Below are 17,642 nucleotides of genomic sequence, written 5' to 3'. Positions count from 1 at the left end.
CAAATATGTCATCTAGGCAAGTTAAGAAATTACAACTGCATCCTCTAAATATAATAATAAAGACCAAAGAATAAATACATACACTTACAAGATATGAATGAATTACCCACTTAGCTATAAGATAATTGATGTTATGTAATTATAATGGATAAAACCACAGAAATCTGTGCTGAAATCATAAACAAAATTATATTTCCCTATGATAACAGCTATAATCCTTATCAAAAACTGTAGATACTGCATGTTTTCAAAACTATGACTTTTAAACTAATATAAATATATAAATATTAAATATGAGAATAAATATAATAATGCTAGGGGCACTATTTCAAAATAAAGCAATAAAACTTATGGCATACATTAAGCTATCACAACCTTATGGTTCTAATTTTATCCTTTTAAAGTATTTCCCTCTGATTCTGAGCCCCTGCTTTGTACCTGCAGATGGCTCTAGACTGTTGCGACCCCAAGTGGAGTAAATATAGGACCTGTAACTTACATCACAGGGGAGATTTGAATTCAACAGCCTGAAATTTGGGGTGGTGCCTCAGGAAGGGAAGGAACCTGCAATAACCCTGCTTTCCTATAATCCTTCTACGAGAGCAGGATGTGTTAGCTCTTCAGCTCGTTGGAGATCATTCTAAGTTCTGCTCGATTATCTGCGCAGGAGGCTCCACTTTCCTGTCCTGTGTCTGCCATTAGCATCCGGATGGTCATCGTGCTGAAAACTCGAATCTCCCCTGGGCTGAGCGATGTAGAAAAAGAGAAAGAGACAGGATGTCACATTTCAAAAAGGCAACTCTCCAGATAGAAAGTCTATTTAAATTCTCAGTCAGTTCTAATCAGGGTTTAGGCTAATCTGTTGTCCCAGTAGAGCCCAAGCTCTACGTCGATCAGGCGTTCCTGATTCGACTTCCCCGTGCAGTGGGACACTCCTGCTCATCAGCAGGGCTGGCAGCCTCTTTGAGACTACTCTTGAGGCGGCTATGAGGATGCTACTGTGAAGTGCCACTGGAGGAAAAACACGACCGACACACAAATTAGTTGCAATAATCACACAGGAAATTTATTACTCGCAAATCCTTTTGGCGTGCCTGGGCTCAGCTTAAGGGAGCATTGTAGGCGTGCTGCTCTCGGCTGTCTTTGGTCAGAGCTCAGAGCTGTGTGGAGACAGTCCACATCAATGTTGGAATGTGGGTGACTACTGCAGCAGGGGGCCCCTCAGCTTTAGTACCTTTTTTGGCCAATGCCTTCTAACAGGTGTCAATCTACAGGATTATCACCTCAAACAACCTTTTTGGGAGTTCCTCACAGGGAATCTGCTCTATGTCAATCTACTGAAATGTTTACATTAAACCATTTTTTAAGATGTTCTTATTTACATTAACTTACAAAGTTAATGTAAATAATACCACGCCACTTCTTATCTATATATAACTTCACACACATACTAACTGGGCCTTGCTTGTAAGTCAGAGCCTGTTTATCACATTACAGAGTTATGGCACTAAGCCACTATATTAATTCCTATACAAATAGCATAACTTTATTTAATTTTAATAATTTTAATATTTTAATTACTTTTGTATATCTTCTATATTTTTATATTTCTATATATTTAATTACTATAACCTTGTATTACTAAAACATCTGTAAACCCGAGTTTATCTCTAATCCTCCATTTTCAAACCCACTCTTGAACCATTGTTTTCAAGTGTGATTTTTAGACCTTGATTTTGGACTGGAGTCCAAAAATTACTGAATATCGCCTATAATAGGCTTTATAGCAAGGACTTTAGGTGGTTCTGTTCAGGGAGTAGCACACACAAAAGTGCTGCTTTAGCTCACTCACACTGGTCCTTCTGTACTACTTAAAATCTGAACGTGTAACCACACTACAGACGTCACTGACACATCTACATCACAAACCACGAGACCAATGCCTGATCCCTAATCCTATCCCTGGATCCTATGTTGAGCCAGACTACCTTGTCTAACCTTGGCTAGTGCTTTGATCTGAGTGTCTGTGGTCCCCATAATTCATAACCCCTAAGGTGATGATATTAAGAGGTGGGGGCGTTTGGGAGGTGGTTAGGTCATTGGGTGTAGCCTTTTTGAATGAGATTCCTGCCCTCCTGAAAGAGCCCAGAGAGGTAGGTGCCTCATCTCTTCCAGTGTGTAAGGACACGGTGAGAAGGTGGCCAACTGCAGAGCTGATGACGGTCCTCAGCCGAGCCTGACTGTGCTGGCACCTGATCTCAGACTTGCAGCCTCCAGAACTGTGAGAAATAAATGTGTGCTGCTTGTAAGTCCCTCAGTCTGTGCTATTTTGTCTCAGCAGCCAGAATGGACTAAGATAGCTAGTTCCCAAGATTTAAACCAAATCTTTCCTCAGTCCTGTGCCCAAACTTGTCACTAGAAGATGTCTATTGTAGCAAGCCATGCTGGAGCTAGTTCTTCTCAAACTCCCCTCTTTCTGACAAACTTCCTTGACTGTAAACTTTCAGGGTGAAATGTGTAATTGTGCAGGAGGAGAGCTTGGTGGGCCAGGGGAGATGAAGAACGTACCGGTGACGCGGCCATAGCCATTTGATTGAGGGTATATCTGGAGGAGAATATAGGCAGTCACGATGTGTGTCATATATTTGGATATAGAGACTGTTTTCTTGCTGTTGATAAGTTCCTACTGTTGGGTTTCCTCAGGGATGTAAGGCCCGAGTGAGTTAACAACAGAAAGTTAAAACACAACAGATGGAGAAAATGGGAAACTTCTTCACTTTTCACAAACTCAACATTTCAAAAAGCTAATATATGGACCATGTTACTTTGGATCAAATGATTTTATCCTAATCATGAAGTCTGACACACATGCCACCGAGGTGCATGTGTGTTGGTCGTCAGCCTGTGTCCTGGAGCGAGTCAGAGCCTGGCTGTGTGCCAGGCGGGTCCACTTCACAGTGTGTGGAAGGGCAAGTGGGGCGGGGCGATGGGCGAGGGTCCACCAATCGGATTGCTGGGATTTCCTTAGCAGACAACAAATCATTTCTTCTGTATCTGTGAAGAGGGAAACCACCTTCCTTCAGACCCACCTTAGCCTCAGTGGCCTCAGAAATGAGGGTGTGATCGCACCCCCACACCCAAAAGCCTGGGTATGGAAAGACAAACAGCCCCCTGAGAAGATGATGACTCTCTAGGTGGACCCTCTCCCTCCCCTTGTCCAGCCCCCAATTCTGTCTCAGCCTCAAATCCCAACTCTGATCCCCATATTCCCTTCTGTCTCCAATGTGGCCGCCTCTGCCAAGTCCCCACAGCCACCTACCTTCTCACACTCTTCCCGGGAGACCCACGCCCTCCAGCCCATGGAGCGGAAGAACTGCAATGGCACTTTATTGAACGAGGGGCGCTGGGCGCAGTAGTGCTCCCCATAGAGGAAGGGAAGGATGGCCTGCTTAGGGGCGTGGTAATTCTCCTCCATATCCAGAGCCAGGTAGCTGAGGACAGACACCAGGTGGCCAGTCAGGAACAGGACAGGAAAGACCCCTGGCCGAGGACAGCTGCCCAGGAAGGACAAGACCTCCAGGAGCCCTATCCAGTGTCACAGGGTGCCATCCAGTCTTCAAGAAACCACTGCAGAGCAGGGACCTGAAAGGCACCTCTCATACCTGGATAATGAACATAAAATCCAACAGGGAGCCTGACCAGGCGGTGGCGCAGTGGATAGAGCATCGGACTGGGATGCAGAAGACCCAGGTTCGAGACCCCAAGGTCGCCAGCTTGAGTGCGGGCTCTTCTGGTTTGAGGAAAAAGCCCACCAGCTTGAACCCAGGGTCGCTGGCTCCAGCAAGGGTTTACTCAGTCTGCTGAAGGCCCGTGGTCAAGGCACATATGAGAAAGCAATCAATGAACAACTAAGGTATTGCAACGTGCAATGAAAAACTAATGATTGATGCTTCTCATCTCTCTCCGTTCCTGTCTGTCTGTCCCTGTCTATCCCTCTCTGACTCACTCTCTGTCTCTGTAAAAAAAAAAAAAAAAAAAAAAAAAAAAGAAAAAAAAAAAAGAAAAACCTTCCAAAATCCAACAGGGAAGCTGGCCCCTTCCCTTTAACCTGCTGTGTGCGCACGCACCAGTCTCCCCATAGTGCAAGTACCTATGCTGCTCCCGTGGGCGGCCCTGACCGGTCCTTACTGTATTCACCGTTTTCCTACCAAATGACTCATACAGGACTTGCTGTGGTGGTGCATTAACTCAAGAAAGCTTCTTGAATTCTCTTCTTCCCCTCACATTCCGTGGCACTGAGATGCAGTTTATAAATTTTCATAGAATGAGTGCTTTGTCTCAGAGCAAGAACAAAGCTGACAATCTCAGACTCAATATAACTTAAGCATCTGCAAAATGAAAAGAATAGTACTATTTTAAGAAAGCATTGATCTATTGACAAGAGCTTCCATCAACAGGAGTGTAGTCTAATGGGATTGGGAAAGGAGAGGGGAGGGCATTAGAAATTATAAATTCAAAATAGCACATTATCATGGAATTTTAATTAGAGTGCTACTGGAATGCAGGTTAGTGGGACTGAGATGGTATCCAAAGATTTTGGTGTTTGAATTGATTTTACAAATAGGTCTTTTGGCCCTGGCCGTTTGGCTCAGTGGTAGAGCGTCGGCCTGGCATGCAGGAGTCCCGGTTTTGATTCCAGGCCAGGGCACAAAGGAGAAGCACCCATCTGCTTCTCCACCCCACCCCCTATCCTTCCTCTCTGACTCTCTCTTCCCCTCCTGCAGCCAGGGCTCCAGTGGAGCAGAGTTGGCATGGGTGCTGGGAGTGGCTCTATGGCCTCTGCCTCAGATGCTACAATGGCTCTTGTCATGACAGAGCAACGCCCCAGATGGGCAGAGCATCGCCCCATGGTGGGATAGCTGGGTGGATCCCGGTTGGGCACATGCAGGAGTCTGTCTGACTGTCTTCACGTTTTCAACTTCAGAAAAATACCAAAGGGGGGGAAAAAAAGATAAGGTCTTTTATTCAGATATTGATGTGTAAAAATACCTAGACAGAAAATAGCCTATAAAAACACAAGGAAAGGTGTTCGGAGGAGCCTTGAAAGAAAGAATGGAATATTGGGGTGGTAGGCAAGTTTGATGGAGATCCCAGAAAGAGTAGAATTCAAACTGAAAACTGTTGCCTTGATTTAGAACAAAATTAGTCAGTGAAATTGCTAGAGGAGGAGGAAAGTGGCAGGTTGATTTGTTTAACCTAGGGTTCCCCAAACTTTTTACACAGGGGGCCAGTTCACTGTCCCTCAGACCGTTGGAGGGCCGGACTATAAAAAAAAACACCATGAACAAATCCCTATGCACACTGCACATATCTTATTTTAAAGTAAAAAAACAAAACGGGAACAAATACAATATTTAAAATAAAGAACAAGTAAATTTAAGTCAATAAACTGACCAGTATTTCAATGGGAACTATGGGCCTGCTTTTGGCTAATGAGATGGTCAATGTGCTCCTCTCACTGACCACCAATGAAAAAGGTGCCCCTTCCGGAAGTGCGGTGGGGGCCGGATAAATGGCCTCAGGGGGCCGCAGTTTGGGGACCCCTGGCTGGTTTAACCTGTAATTTGCAAGGATATTCAGAGAGACAGTAAGACACTTCCCCGTGGGGAATTTTACCATACATAGAAATGTGCTATTTAATGGAGGTCTGAATTGAGGAGGAAGACCCTTACATTTGGTATTGTTAAGGGGGGGGGCTGAGAGATGGGGAGAGAGAGAGAAACGGAGAGAGAGGAACTGGAAATGGTGAGTCTGAAGCCTGCTTGCTTGGCGGCAGGGTGGTGTCATTTCTTTAGAGGCTTCTATGTTTTCTTTTGCTTTGTTTAGGCTTTTAAAAAGTGTTTATTGATATTAGAGAGAGGAAGGTAGAAGGGGAGAGAAAGAGAGAGAGGGAGACAGGGAGAGGAACATCTGTTCCTGTATGTGCCCTGACTGGGGATCGAACCAGCAACCTCTGCCGTTCCAGACAATGTTCTAACCAACTGAGCTGTCTGTCTAGGGCTGCTTTGTTCAGCCTTTTACCTGAGATTTGGGTTGTTGGGTTCTGCAAAGAACACCGTAAAAAACATTACCATTTTTTACTACAATCCTAATGGTTTTGTACACAGACTGAACAGTAGAAATAGGTTAAAAAAAGATGAAAGTCAGAGACCCACTCCCCTCCCTCCATACTCCTAGGGTTTGAATATTGACTGATGGGATTAAGCATAATACTCACAAGGGCCAGGAAGAAATGAATTCGCTGGTACTGGCAGGAGTGGAGCCCCGCGTTGGTAAAATAAGCTATCACCATGGACAGCAGATACTGAGGGAAAGAGGGAAATACATACATAAAAGAGGGCTCACACCCTGAAAGAGGAAGCACTGTGGGATAAGGGAGAGGTGTTACATCCCACGAGATAGGCCACAGCAGACCCAAAGTGAATTTTATAAGTTTTATTGCAGACCTGCGCAGGGACTGCAGGCAACCCACGCACGGGAGCACTGCAGCCCCGCAAACCTGCGCAGGGACTGCAGGTAACCCACGCAGGGGAACACTGCAGCCCCGCAAACCTGCGCAGGGACTGCAGGTAACCCACGCAGGGGAACACTGCAGCCCCGCAAACCTGCGCAGGGACTGCAGGTAACCCACGCAGGGGAACACTGCAGCCACGCAAACCTGCGCAGGGACTGCAGGCAACCCACACAGGGGAACACTGCAGCCCCGAGCTTCTAAAATGGCTCCTTTTTATAGGGTGGCTATCTAGGTTGAGCAAGCATTATACAGAAGCTGATGTGGCTGTTAGCTATTGGCTAGGGAGGTCGTGCGCAGTTACGGGGGGGAGTATTGCTCAGTGGAGAATTTCAAACAGAAACTTCTGATAAGAGTCTCTGACTCATCTGAACTCTTTGTTCTCAGCGTCTCAGGGGCCCTATCAGCACTCCCTGTTCCTTCAATAGTTACACTCTTGGCAGCCCCAACATAGCACTCCCTGGATCTAACATTCCCCCATCTCTTTTGGGCATAAATCAAACCCTTGATTCTTCATCAGTTGGGAGAATGGTATAAGGCTGGGGCTCATGAGAATTTTCTACTTTAGCTGTAGCTATAAGCTAATTGGGTCTTATACACTGGCCAGTGATTAGCCTACTACGCCTCTCACAATGGTCAGCGATGAGCTCAGGGGGAGAGGGGTATTTATAGGCGAAACCTACAAGGTTACAATGTTTTCAGCACATTTGTACAATATCTTTGCAAAAGTACACAAGCATAAACTGGTTTTTTTTCGAAAGTTTTTAATTTTATTTTTTTAATGGGGCGACATCAATAAATCAGGATACATATATTCAAAGATAACATGTCCAAGTTATCTTGTCATTCAATTATGTTGCATACCCATCACCCAAAGTCAGATTGTCCTCTGTCACCTTCTATCTATATAGTTTTCTTTGTGCCCCTCCCCCTCCCCCTTTCCTCTTCCTCTCCCCCCTGCCCCCCATAACCAACACACTCTTATCATTGTCACTTAGTCTCACTTTTATGTCCCACCTACGTATGGAATAATGCAGTTCCTGGTTTTTTCTGATTTACTTATTTCACTTCGTATAATGTTATCAAGATCCTACCATTTTGCTGTAAATGATCTGATGTCATCATTTCTTATGGCTGAGTAGTATTCCTTAGTGTATATGTGCCACATCTTTATCCAGTCATCTATTGATGGGCTTTTTGGTTGTTTCCATGTCCTGGCCACTGTGAAGAATGCTGCAATGAACATGGGGCTGCATGTGTCTTTACGTATCACTGTTTCTGAGTTTTGGGGGTATATACCCAGTAGAGGGATTGCTGGGTCATAAGGTAGTTCTATTTTCAGTTTTTTGAGGAACCACCATACTTGCTTCCATAATGGTTGTACTACTTTACATTCCCACCAACAGTGTATGAGGGTTCCTTTTTCTCCACAGCCTCTCCAACATTTGCTATTACCCGTCTTGTTAATAATAGCTAATCTAACAGGTGTGAGGTGGTATCTCATTGCAGTTTTGATTTGCACTTCTCTAATAACTAAAGAAGATGAGCATCTTTTCATATATCTATTGGCCATTTGTATTTCTTCCTGGGAGAAGTGTCTGTTCATGTCCTCTTCCCATTTTTTTATTGGATTGTTTGTTTGTTTGTTGTTGAGTTTTATGAGTTCTTTGTATATTTTGGATATTAGGCCCTTATCTGAGCTGTTGTTTGGAAATATCATTTCCCATTTAGTTGGCTTTCTGTTTATTTTGTTATCAGTTTCTCTTGCTGAGCAAAAACTTCTTAGTCTGATGTAGTCCCATTCATTAATTTTTGCCTTCACTTCTCTTGCCATTGGAGTCAAATTCATAAAATGCTGTTTAAAACCCAGGTCCATGAGTTGAGTACCTATGTCTTCTTCTATGTACTTAATTGTTTCAGGTCTTATGTTTAGATCTTTGATCCATTTTGAGTTAATTTTAGTACAGGGGGACAAACTGTAGTCCAGTTTCATTCTTTTGCATGTGGCTTTCCAGTTTTCCCAGCACCATTTATGGAAGAGGCTTTCTTTTCTCCATTGTGTGTTGTTGGCCCCTTTATCAAAAATTATTTGACTATATATATGTGGTTTTATTTCTGGGTTTTCTATTCTGTTCCATTGGTCTGAGTGTCTATTTTTCTGCTAATACCATGCTGTTTTGATTGTCGTGGCCTTATAATATAGTTTGAAGTCAGGTATTGTAATGCCCCCAACTTCATTCTTTTTCTTTAGGATTGCTTTGGCTATTTGGGGTTTTTATAGTTCCATATAAATCTGATGATTTTTTGCTCCATTTCTTTAAAAAATGTCATTGGACTTTTAATGGGAATTGCATTAAATTTGTATATTACTTTGGGTAATATGGCCATCTTGATTATATTTATTCTTCCTAACCTAGAACAAGGAATATTCTTCCATCTCATTATATCTTTTTCGATTTCCCTTAACAATGGTTTATAGTTTTCATTATATAAGTCCTTTACATTCTTTGTTATGTTTATTCCTAGGTATTTTATTTTTTTTGTTGCAATGGTGAAGGGGATTATTCTTTTGAGTTTGTTCTCAAATGTTTCATTGTTGGCATATAGAAAGGCTATTGACTTCTGTATGTTAATTTTGTATCCTGCGACCTTACTGTATTGGCTTATTGTTTCTAGTAGTCTTTTTGTGGATTCTTTGGGGTTTTCGATGTATAGGATCATATCATCTGCAAAAAGTGATACCTTTACTTCTTCTTTTCCGATATGGATGCCTTTTATTTCTTTGTCTTGTCTGATTGCTCTGGCTAGAACCTCTAGTACCACATTAAATAAGAGTGGAGAGAGTGGACAACCCTGTCTTGTTCCTGATTTAAGGGGAAAGCCTTCAGTTTTGTGCCATTTAATATGATGTTAGCTGATGGTTTATCATATATGGCCTTTATCGTGTTGAGATATTTTCCTTCTATTCCCATTTTGTTGAGAGTCTTAAACATAAAATTGTGTTGTATTTTATCGAAAGCCTTTTCTGCGTCTATTGATAAGATCATGTAGTTTTTGTTCTTTGTTTTGTTGATATGGTGTATTATGTTAACCGTTTTACGTATGTTGAACCATCCTTGAGATTCTGGGATGAATCCCACTTGATCATGATGTATTATTTTTTTAATATGTTGTTGTATTTGATTTGCTAGTATTTTGTTTAGTATTTTAGCATCTGTATTCATTAGAGATATTGGTCTGTAGTTTTCTTTTTTTGTGCCATCCTTGCCTGGTTTTGGTATGAGGGTTATGTTGGCCTCATAAAATGTGTTTGGAAGTATTGCTTCTTCTTCAATTTTTTGGAAGACTTTGAGTAGAATAGGAACCAAGTCTTCTTTGAATGTTTGATAAAATTCGCTGGTATAGCCGTCTGGGCCTGGACTTTTATTTTTGGGGAGGTTTTTAATGGTTTTTTCTATTTCTTCTTTACTAATAGGTCTGTTTAGGCTTTCTGCTTCTTCTTGACTCAGTCTAGGAAGGTTGTATTGTTCTAGGAATTTATCCATTTCTTCTAGGTTGTTGAATTTAGTGGCATAAAGTTTTTCATAGTATTCTACAATAATTCTTTGTATATCTACGGTGTCCATGGTGATTTCTCCTCTTTCATTTTGGATTTTGTTTATATGAGTTCTTTCTCTTTTTTTCTTGGTAAGTCTTGCCAAGGGTTTGTCAATTTTGTTGATCTTCTCAAAGAACCAGCTCTTTGTTCTATTAATTTTTTCTAGTTTTTCTGTTCTCTATTTCATTTATTTCTGCTCTGATTTTTATTATCTCCTTTCTTTGGCTGGTTTTGGGTTGTCTTTGTTCTTCTTTTTCTAGTTCCTTAAGGTGTGAAGTTTAGTGGTTCACTTGGGCTCTCTCTTGTTTTTTCATATATGCCTGAAGTGATAAGAACTTCCCTCTTATCACTGCTTTTGCTGCATCCCATAGATTCTGATATGTCGTATTGTCATTTTCATTTATCTTTTTTTAATTGCTTTTATTTTTAAAACAAATTCCATAGCTCTTATTTTAGAACATTTGGCATGTACAAAAACATGTGATTAAAAGCTTTTACAGTGTTTGCTTTTACTATTCCTTTGGCAAAATATCAACAAATCCCAAATATTAACAAAAGTATATCTCACTCACATTTTTGCCTCATGGCAATTGTAGATATACAAATTGGATCAACTACTTGAATACACTTAAGATTCTTTTAAAACTTTTCTATCTCTAAGAATTAATAAAATTACTAAGTTCAGATCTTTCACACTTCATACCAATAGTAGATATACAAAGTGGGTACACTATTTGAATAAAGTCATACTCTCAATGTCTGAAAATAAAGGAAGTTGGACTAGTTCAGATCTTACCCTTTACAGCAAGTTATGCTCCCTATCAGTTTATCTCTTGGATTCCCACCACTTGTAGACACAACGAAATGAAGAAACTACCTGAAAAAAGTCATAGTACCTCTTATCTTTACAGCTGGTCTTAGGCAAAAGGCAAAGAAGGACCCTTCCTATGTTTAATAAGAGAAATTGAGATCTGTCACATCTTAAAGTGTAGCTAATCAGTTTGCATTTATGTATAAATCTATATTTAACCACATAAGTTTTTATGAAAACAAAACAAAATACTAAAAAAACTGTTGTCTCCTGAGCAGCCAAGCTTAAGTCAAAAGAAACCAAAACCAGCCAATGATACATTTTTTCCCCCAAAGAAATAGGCAAATAGCATTCACAAAGCATTTGGAATAGATAAACGCCGAGTTTTTCTAAGTAATCCAACATATTCATGGACAGCCTGAAGATTCCGAAGAAAAATGATATTTTTCCAAGTTACCACATTAAACCAAATTTCCGTTTTCATCCTGAAATTATTTGTAAAATAACCAAATCTCAATGGCAAAGGAGACGAAGACCCTGAAAGACAAGATGTGGTTGGAACTTTTCAAACTGACTCCCTCACCTCCACCCCGTGAACAAAGCAATGAAGGAAAGAGAGGAGGAAGAATGGCTAGATAGGAAAGCAGGGTGGGGGGGTTGTTAAATCTTGAATAAAACAAACACAGGAACCCCAGAGAAAGCCAAAGGTAAATGTACAGCCTACTGAGGAGACCCGGCGGCGGCGGCACAACGACGGCCTAGAACAGGGGTCTCAAACTCGCGGCCTGCGGGCCGCATGCAGCCCGCCGAACAATTTTGCGGCCCGCAGACTAATCCATGAAGTTCAAAATATTTTGGATAAAATTAAGTAAGCCTAGGGGCCTTCTTGTATTTTTCATTTCTCTAGCATCCTAGCTAGATATTAGCTTAGTTAACAGCAGTTGTGATGCGAACTACAGTTTCTGGTTGTTTTGTGACACTGAGTAAACTGCATGTACGATTGTGCTTGTTGTACTGATTTTTTTTTGTTTTCAACTGCAGTGAGAAAAGTGTTGCGTAACAGTTGCCTTTTGTAGACCTAGTGCGGCCCGCCGAAGGGCTGTGATCTTGCTCTGCGGCCCACATGCTGAGTTGAGTTTGAGACCCCTGGCCTAGAAGAACCGTGCAGTGGCTCCCCCGACGGCTCCGGCTTCCAGCGGCTTCACCGAGTTGTAGTGGTCACCGAAGCTGGAGGCGTAGTGGACGTAGACCAGGGTCAGCGGCTTGCTGCTGTACTCCTCCCCCACGACGAGGATGGGCGACTCCGTCTGGATCACCTCGATGGGACTCTGCAGGACGTGCGACAGGGCCCTCAGCTCCATCTGGCCTCCCCGAGACGCGTTGTGCACGATGTCGTCGCAGTAGCGCAGGAAGTCGTTGCGGCTGTGGGCGTCGCCGGTTTCGGGGTCGCTGAAGAACGGCAGGAACTCCTGGACGTGCTGCCGCAGGTACCTGGCCGTGAGTCTCCGCAGGCTCTCCAGGGTCACGGAGGATGGCAGCTGGTCTTGGATGGCGCGGTACAGGCAGTGGCTGTCGGGCCGTACATTCCTCATCTACAGGTTTCTGGGCTCGAGGATGGCGCGAGCTTCTCCTCCTCCTCCTCGTGGCGGTAGCTGGCCAGGTACCGCGTCTCGGCGTCGGCGGCCTTCTGGCACTCCCTTTCGAGCGCCTCCCTCCCCTTTCGCGCCTCTTCCGTACCTTTGAGAGGTGAGGAGGAGGCTGGTTCTCGAGGTTCATCTTAGCCAGACCTTTCATGATGGCCTCAAAGCCTCGTTGCCAGGCACTCTTAGGCAAAACCTCCTCGAACTTCTCCAGCTCCTGCTGGTGCCTCTGCTCCATCTCGGCCTCCAGGCGGGCCACGTCAAGGAGCATCTGCTTTCTTTTCTTCTTGTTGCCCTTGGGGACCGAGCTCTTCATGAGCTGGATGCGGTCCTCAAGCTCTTTTTTTCTTGTGCTGCTGGCGGCGTTCCACCCGCTGATGCTCGCGCTGCAGCTCTTCCATGGTGTTTAAAGGCCGGCGAGAACCACGGTTCGCTGGTGCCGCAGTCGCTGGTGGCACAGTTACCCGCTACAGTTCGGACTAACCGTCCAACCCGCCCGCCTGTTAGATCCTCAACCGCGCCTCTGTATGTATCTTTTGATCTCTGCACTTATTTCTTCTTTGACCCATTCATTTTTTAAAAGTATGTTGTTTAGTTTCCACATTTTTGTGGGATTTTTTTTCCTCTTTTTTGCAGTTGAATTCTAGTTTCAAAGCTTTATGATCAGAAAATATGCTTGGTCAACTTCGATTTTTCTGAATTTGCTGATGTTTTTGTGGCCCAACATATGGGCAATTCTTGAGAATGATCCATGTACACTGGAGAAAAATGTATACTCGGTCACTTTGGGATGAAATGTCCTGTAGATGTCTATCATATCCAGGTGCTCTAGTGTTTTGTTTAAGGCCACTATATCTTTGTTGATTCTGTGTTTGGATGACCGATCTAGAGCCATCAGCGGTGTATTGAGGTCTCCAAATATGATTGTATTTTTGTCAGTTTTTGTTTTAAGGTCAATAACTAGCTGTCTTATATATTTTGGTGCTCCTTGGTTTGGTGCATATAAAGAATTGTTATGTCTTCTTGATTCAGTGTCCCCTTAGCCATTATGAAATGGCCATTTTTGTCTCTGAGTACTTTTGCTGTCTTGTAGTCAGCATTATCAGATATGAGTATTGCTACGCCTGCTTTTTTTTGGATGTTATTTGCTTGGAGTATTGTTTTCCAGCCTTTCACTTTGAATTTGTTTTTATCCTTGTTACTTAGATGAGTTTCTTGTAGGCAGCATACAGTAGGATTTTCTTTTTTAATCAATTCTGCTACTCTGTGCCTTTTTATTGGTGAGTTTAATCCGTTTACATTTAGTGTAATTATTGACACTTGTGAGTTCCCTATTGCCATTTTATAGATTGCTGTTAGTTTTGTGTCTTGTTTGATCCTTCTCTTTCATTTTTCTATCTTTTGTTTTTATTTGTTTGTATTCCATACATCTTTCCTCTGTTGCTATCTTTTTTAAATCATGTGCTTCTGTGGTGGTTTTTTCAATGGTGGTTACCTTTAAGTAATGAAAAGGGTTCCTACCCTGTTCATTGTAGTGCACTATTTTGTGAGTACTTTTGCACTCCATTGTCCTTTGCTACTGTTAATCTCCATCCTTTCCCTCCCTTTCTTTTTATTGTTGTCACAGTTTAAATTTGGTTTTATTGTGTTCTTCTTGGAGCTTTTACTTGGGGCTTTGTTTTTTTTTTGTTCTTTATATCTGATTGGAGAACCCCCTTTAGTAATTCCTGGAGTGGGGGTTTTCTGATGATAAATTCCCTCATCTTTTCTGTATCTGTGAATGCTTTTATTTTGCCTTCATATTTGAAGGATAGCTTTGATGAGTATAGTATTCGTGGCTGAAAGTTCCTTTCTTTCAGGACTTTAAATATTGGGGTCCACTCTCTTCTAGCTTGTACAGTTTCTGTTGAGAAATCGGATGATAATCTAATGGGCCTTCCTTTATATGTTGTATTCTTCTTTTCCCTGGCGGCTTTAAGAATTTTTTCTTTGCCATTGGTTTGTGCCAATTTTATTATGATGTGCCTTGGAGTAGGTTTGTTGGGGTTAAGAAAACTCGGAGTTCTGTTTGCTTCTTGAATTTGAGGCTTTAGTTCTTTCCACAGGCTTGGGAAGTTCTCACCTATTTTTTGTTTGAGTATATTCTCCATTCCATTTTCTCTCTCTTCTCCCTCTGATATACCTATTATTCTTATGTTATTCTTTTTGATGGAGTCAGATAATTCCTGTAGGGCTATCTCATTTTTAAAAATTTTTGAGTCTCTTTCTTTTTCTCTCTGTTGTGCCTCAAGTTGCTTGTCTTCTATTTCACTAATCCTACCTTCTATCTGGCCTGTTCTATTAGCTAAGTTTGTGACCTCGTTTTTCAGCTCGTGAATTGAGTTTTTCATCTCTGTTTGATTTGTTTTTATAGTTTCAATTTCCTTGGAAATATATTCTTTGTGTTCATTGAGTTGTTTTCTGAGCTCCCTAAATTGCCTTTATGTGTTTTCTTGTATATCTCTGAGTATTTTTAGGATTTCTATTTTAAATTCTCTGTTGTTTAACTCCAAGGTTTCCAATATATTAAATTTTTTCTCCATAGATTTTTCCTCATCTATCTGTGTTACCTCCCTTTCTTTTGTATCCATGATATTCTATTTTCTCTTCCTTAATGGCATCTGGGGGTGGTTTTGTTGATAGTATTAATGAGATTTAATAAAGAATAAAAAGTTAAAAAATAAAAATCAAAAATTGAAAAGAATTGTTTTTTTTTAAAAAAAATAATTAAATAAAGAAAAATAAAATAAAAATTAAAAAAAAGAAAATTATTCCTCCCCTCCTTTTTTTCTCTCCTCTCCTCTCCCCTCTTTCTTGAGAAACTCTTGTGGTGAACTGTGAATTATATTGTATTAAATAGAACAAACAATGCCTGTAATGGAGGGCCTGAATTGGGGAGAAATAGTAAAGGGGCAAAAAAACAAAAACAAAAACAAAAACAAGAGGTATGGACCCACAAAAAGCAAATAAGGAAAAAATCTGGGTCAAGAATAAAATGATTTGCTTTTAGGTGTTGGTTGACTAAGTGTTATGATGAGAGGAATAAGAGGGAAACAGGAAAATGGGGGGACAAATTAAAAATTACTTGTATTTAGTGGAACAAGAATTAGATAAAATGGAGAGCACTGCTAGTGAGTTAAAAAGGTGAAGTAAAAAACCCCCAAAATGCCACAAACATAAGTTTGAGTCCCAGATAATTTGTTCGTTATTGAGGTTTGAATGAGAGGAGACGTAAAGGAGAAAGGAAGAAACTATTATAATATAGAGGGAGAAAAGAAAGAGAGAAAAAAAAGAAGGAACCACTAAAAGAAGAAAAAAGAAAAAAGAGGAGAGAGAGAGAGTTAAGGGTTTTGGAGTGCAACCCTCATAGAGAGAATGGAAGAGGAAAGAAAAGATAATGGGAGATGTAACACTTATGGGTAGTGTAGTTCAAGGAGAGGAGAGAGTAAGACCGGCAGAGAGTTAAACGACCAAATTGGAGTAGGAAAAAAAAAATCAAGAATGAAGATAAGAGAAACAAACGAACAAATATAATGAAATGGGATAGGTTATAAAGTCTGTGGATTATTCTTGATTTTGAGAGGTTATCTTCTTGCTTTTTCTTTTCTCTCCCTCTTCCTGGTCGGTGACTCTGTACCCTGGGTTCTGCCCCTTTGGCACGCTCAGGTAGAGGTTTGAAGTTGATAAGTCTGTATGGCGATGTCATGTATTGTGCTTCAGTCTCGTTGGCAGTCGAGGCTCATTAGCATTTATAGGCTCCGATAGTGAGAGAGTCCGTGTTCCTGGAGCCTCTCTTCTAGTCTTTCCTTCCTCAATTAGTAGCCTGATAATCCAGCTATGGGGTTGCTGCTGCCTCTGCCTGGATAGTAAGAGGCTCAAAGAGCTGGCCACTCCCCACTCTATTCCCACTCAGCACAGGGCTCTGTGTAAGGCTCAGTCAGTCAGAGCTGCTAGCATAATCAGGCGGGGCTTCCGCCCACTCAAAGACCTCTGGCTCTGCCACTCTGTCCAGTAACATGGGCGGGCGCCCACTCCCGGGGTGTTTGGAGGGAACTCTCGCTCACTATCTGCGTGCACAGACCAGGATATCAGGCCGGCTGCCTCACCCTCTGAGTGAAACCCCCGCCCACACGGAAAAGTTCCAGCGTTGGAATTGGCTCTCGCTCCCTCCCCGTGTGCGGCTTTTTCAGGGCACTGGGGCCTCCCGGAGATTCCGCTTTTGGCCCACACAAAGGCCCCTGACTCTGCCCCTCTGTGGGATAACACAGGCTCCCACTCCTGAGGTGCTCAGAGGAATCTCTTGCCCACTCTCCGTGTGCGCAGACCAGGATATCAGGCCGGCCGCCTCACCCTCTGAGTGAAACCCCCGCCCGCATGGAAAAGTTCCAGAGTTGGAATTGGCTCTCACTCCCTCCACGTGTGCGACTTTTTCAGGGCGCTGGGGCGGCCCGGAGATTCCGCTTTCGGCCCACACAAAGGCCTCTGACTCTGCCAATCTGTAAGACGAGCGCCCACTGCTGAGGCACTCGGAGGAATCTTTCACCCACTATCTGCGCGCACCGACCAGGAGATCGGGGAAAATGGCTGCCCCACTTGTCTTTCTTTGTCTGGGTTTGGCGCGAGTGTTAGCTTGTATTGCCCAGGTTGCCACAGGCACAGTTTTTCCTCAGCTTGGATCTCCGTGCCACAGCCTGGTTCGGCCGTTTGTGCCGCAGACTGGATCTATTCACCCCCTTTGCCCGCCTTAGTTTCTATATTCTCAGTTCTCAGTGAAAGCAGCCCTGTTTAGGTTAGTGAGGAAGGCGGAGCATTTCTTACTCCCTATTTCCTTCGGGGTTTGGTTATATATTTAGCCAATTTTTCGCTCAACCATACCTTCGGGTGTATTGCGAAACATCTGGAGGCTCCAAGGATAGGTTTTTCTGTTTCTGGTTGAAGATCTTGTTGAGTTTTGGGTGAGATTTATCGGTATTGCTTCCTACC

At 42.5% G+C, this 17,642-nt stretch overlaps 1 protein-coding gene and 1 pseudogene across 1 annotated transcript in view; both read right to left on the bottom strand.

The window, feature by feature from the left end:
• Positions 1 to 612: 612 nt before the first annotated feature.
• LOC136313600 (uncharacterized) overlaps positions 613 to 17,642 on the bottom strand; it is a 53,829-nt gene continuing 36,799 nt past the window's right edge. Inside the window, 4 exon segments of the mRNA XM_066244121.1 lie at positions 613 to 745; positions 3,090 to 3,145; positions 3,320 to 3,491; positions 6,267 to 6,364. Coding sequence (XP_066100218.1) covers positions 613 to 745; positions 3,090 to 3,145; positions 3,320 to 3,491; positions 6,267 to 6,364 — 459 coding nt within the window.
• Positions 12,015 to 13,021, bottom strand: LOC136312621 (OTU domain-containing protein 6A-like; annotated as a pseudogene).

This window comes from Saccopteryx bilineata, chromosome 9 (assembly GCF_036850765.1).
Source record: "Saccopteryx bilineata isolate mSacBil1 chromosome 9, mSacBil1_pri_phased_curated, whole genome shotgun sequence".
NCBI lineage: Eukaryota > Metazoa > Chordata > Mammalia > Chiroptera > Emballonuridae > Saccopteryx > Saccopteryx bilineata.
The sequence above is the reverse complement of the archived record's forward strand: the minus strand, read 5'-3'. Positions and strand labels throughout refer to the sequence as shown.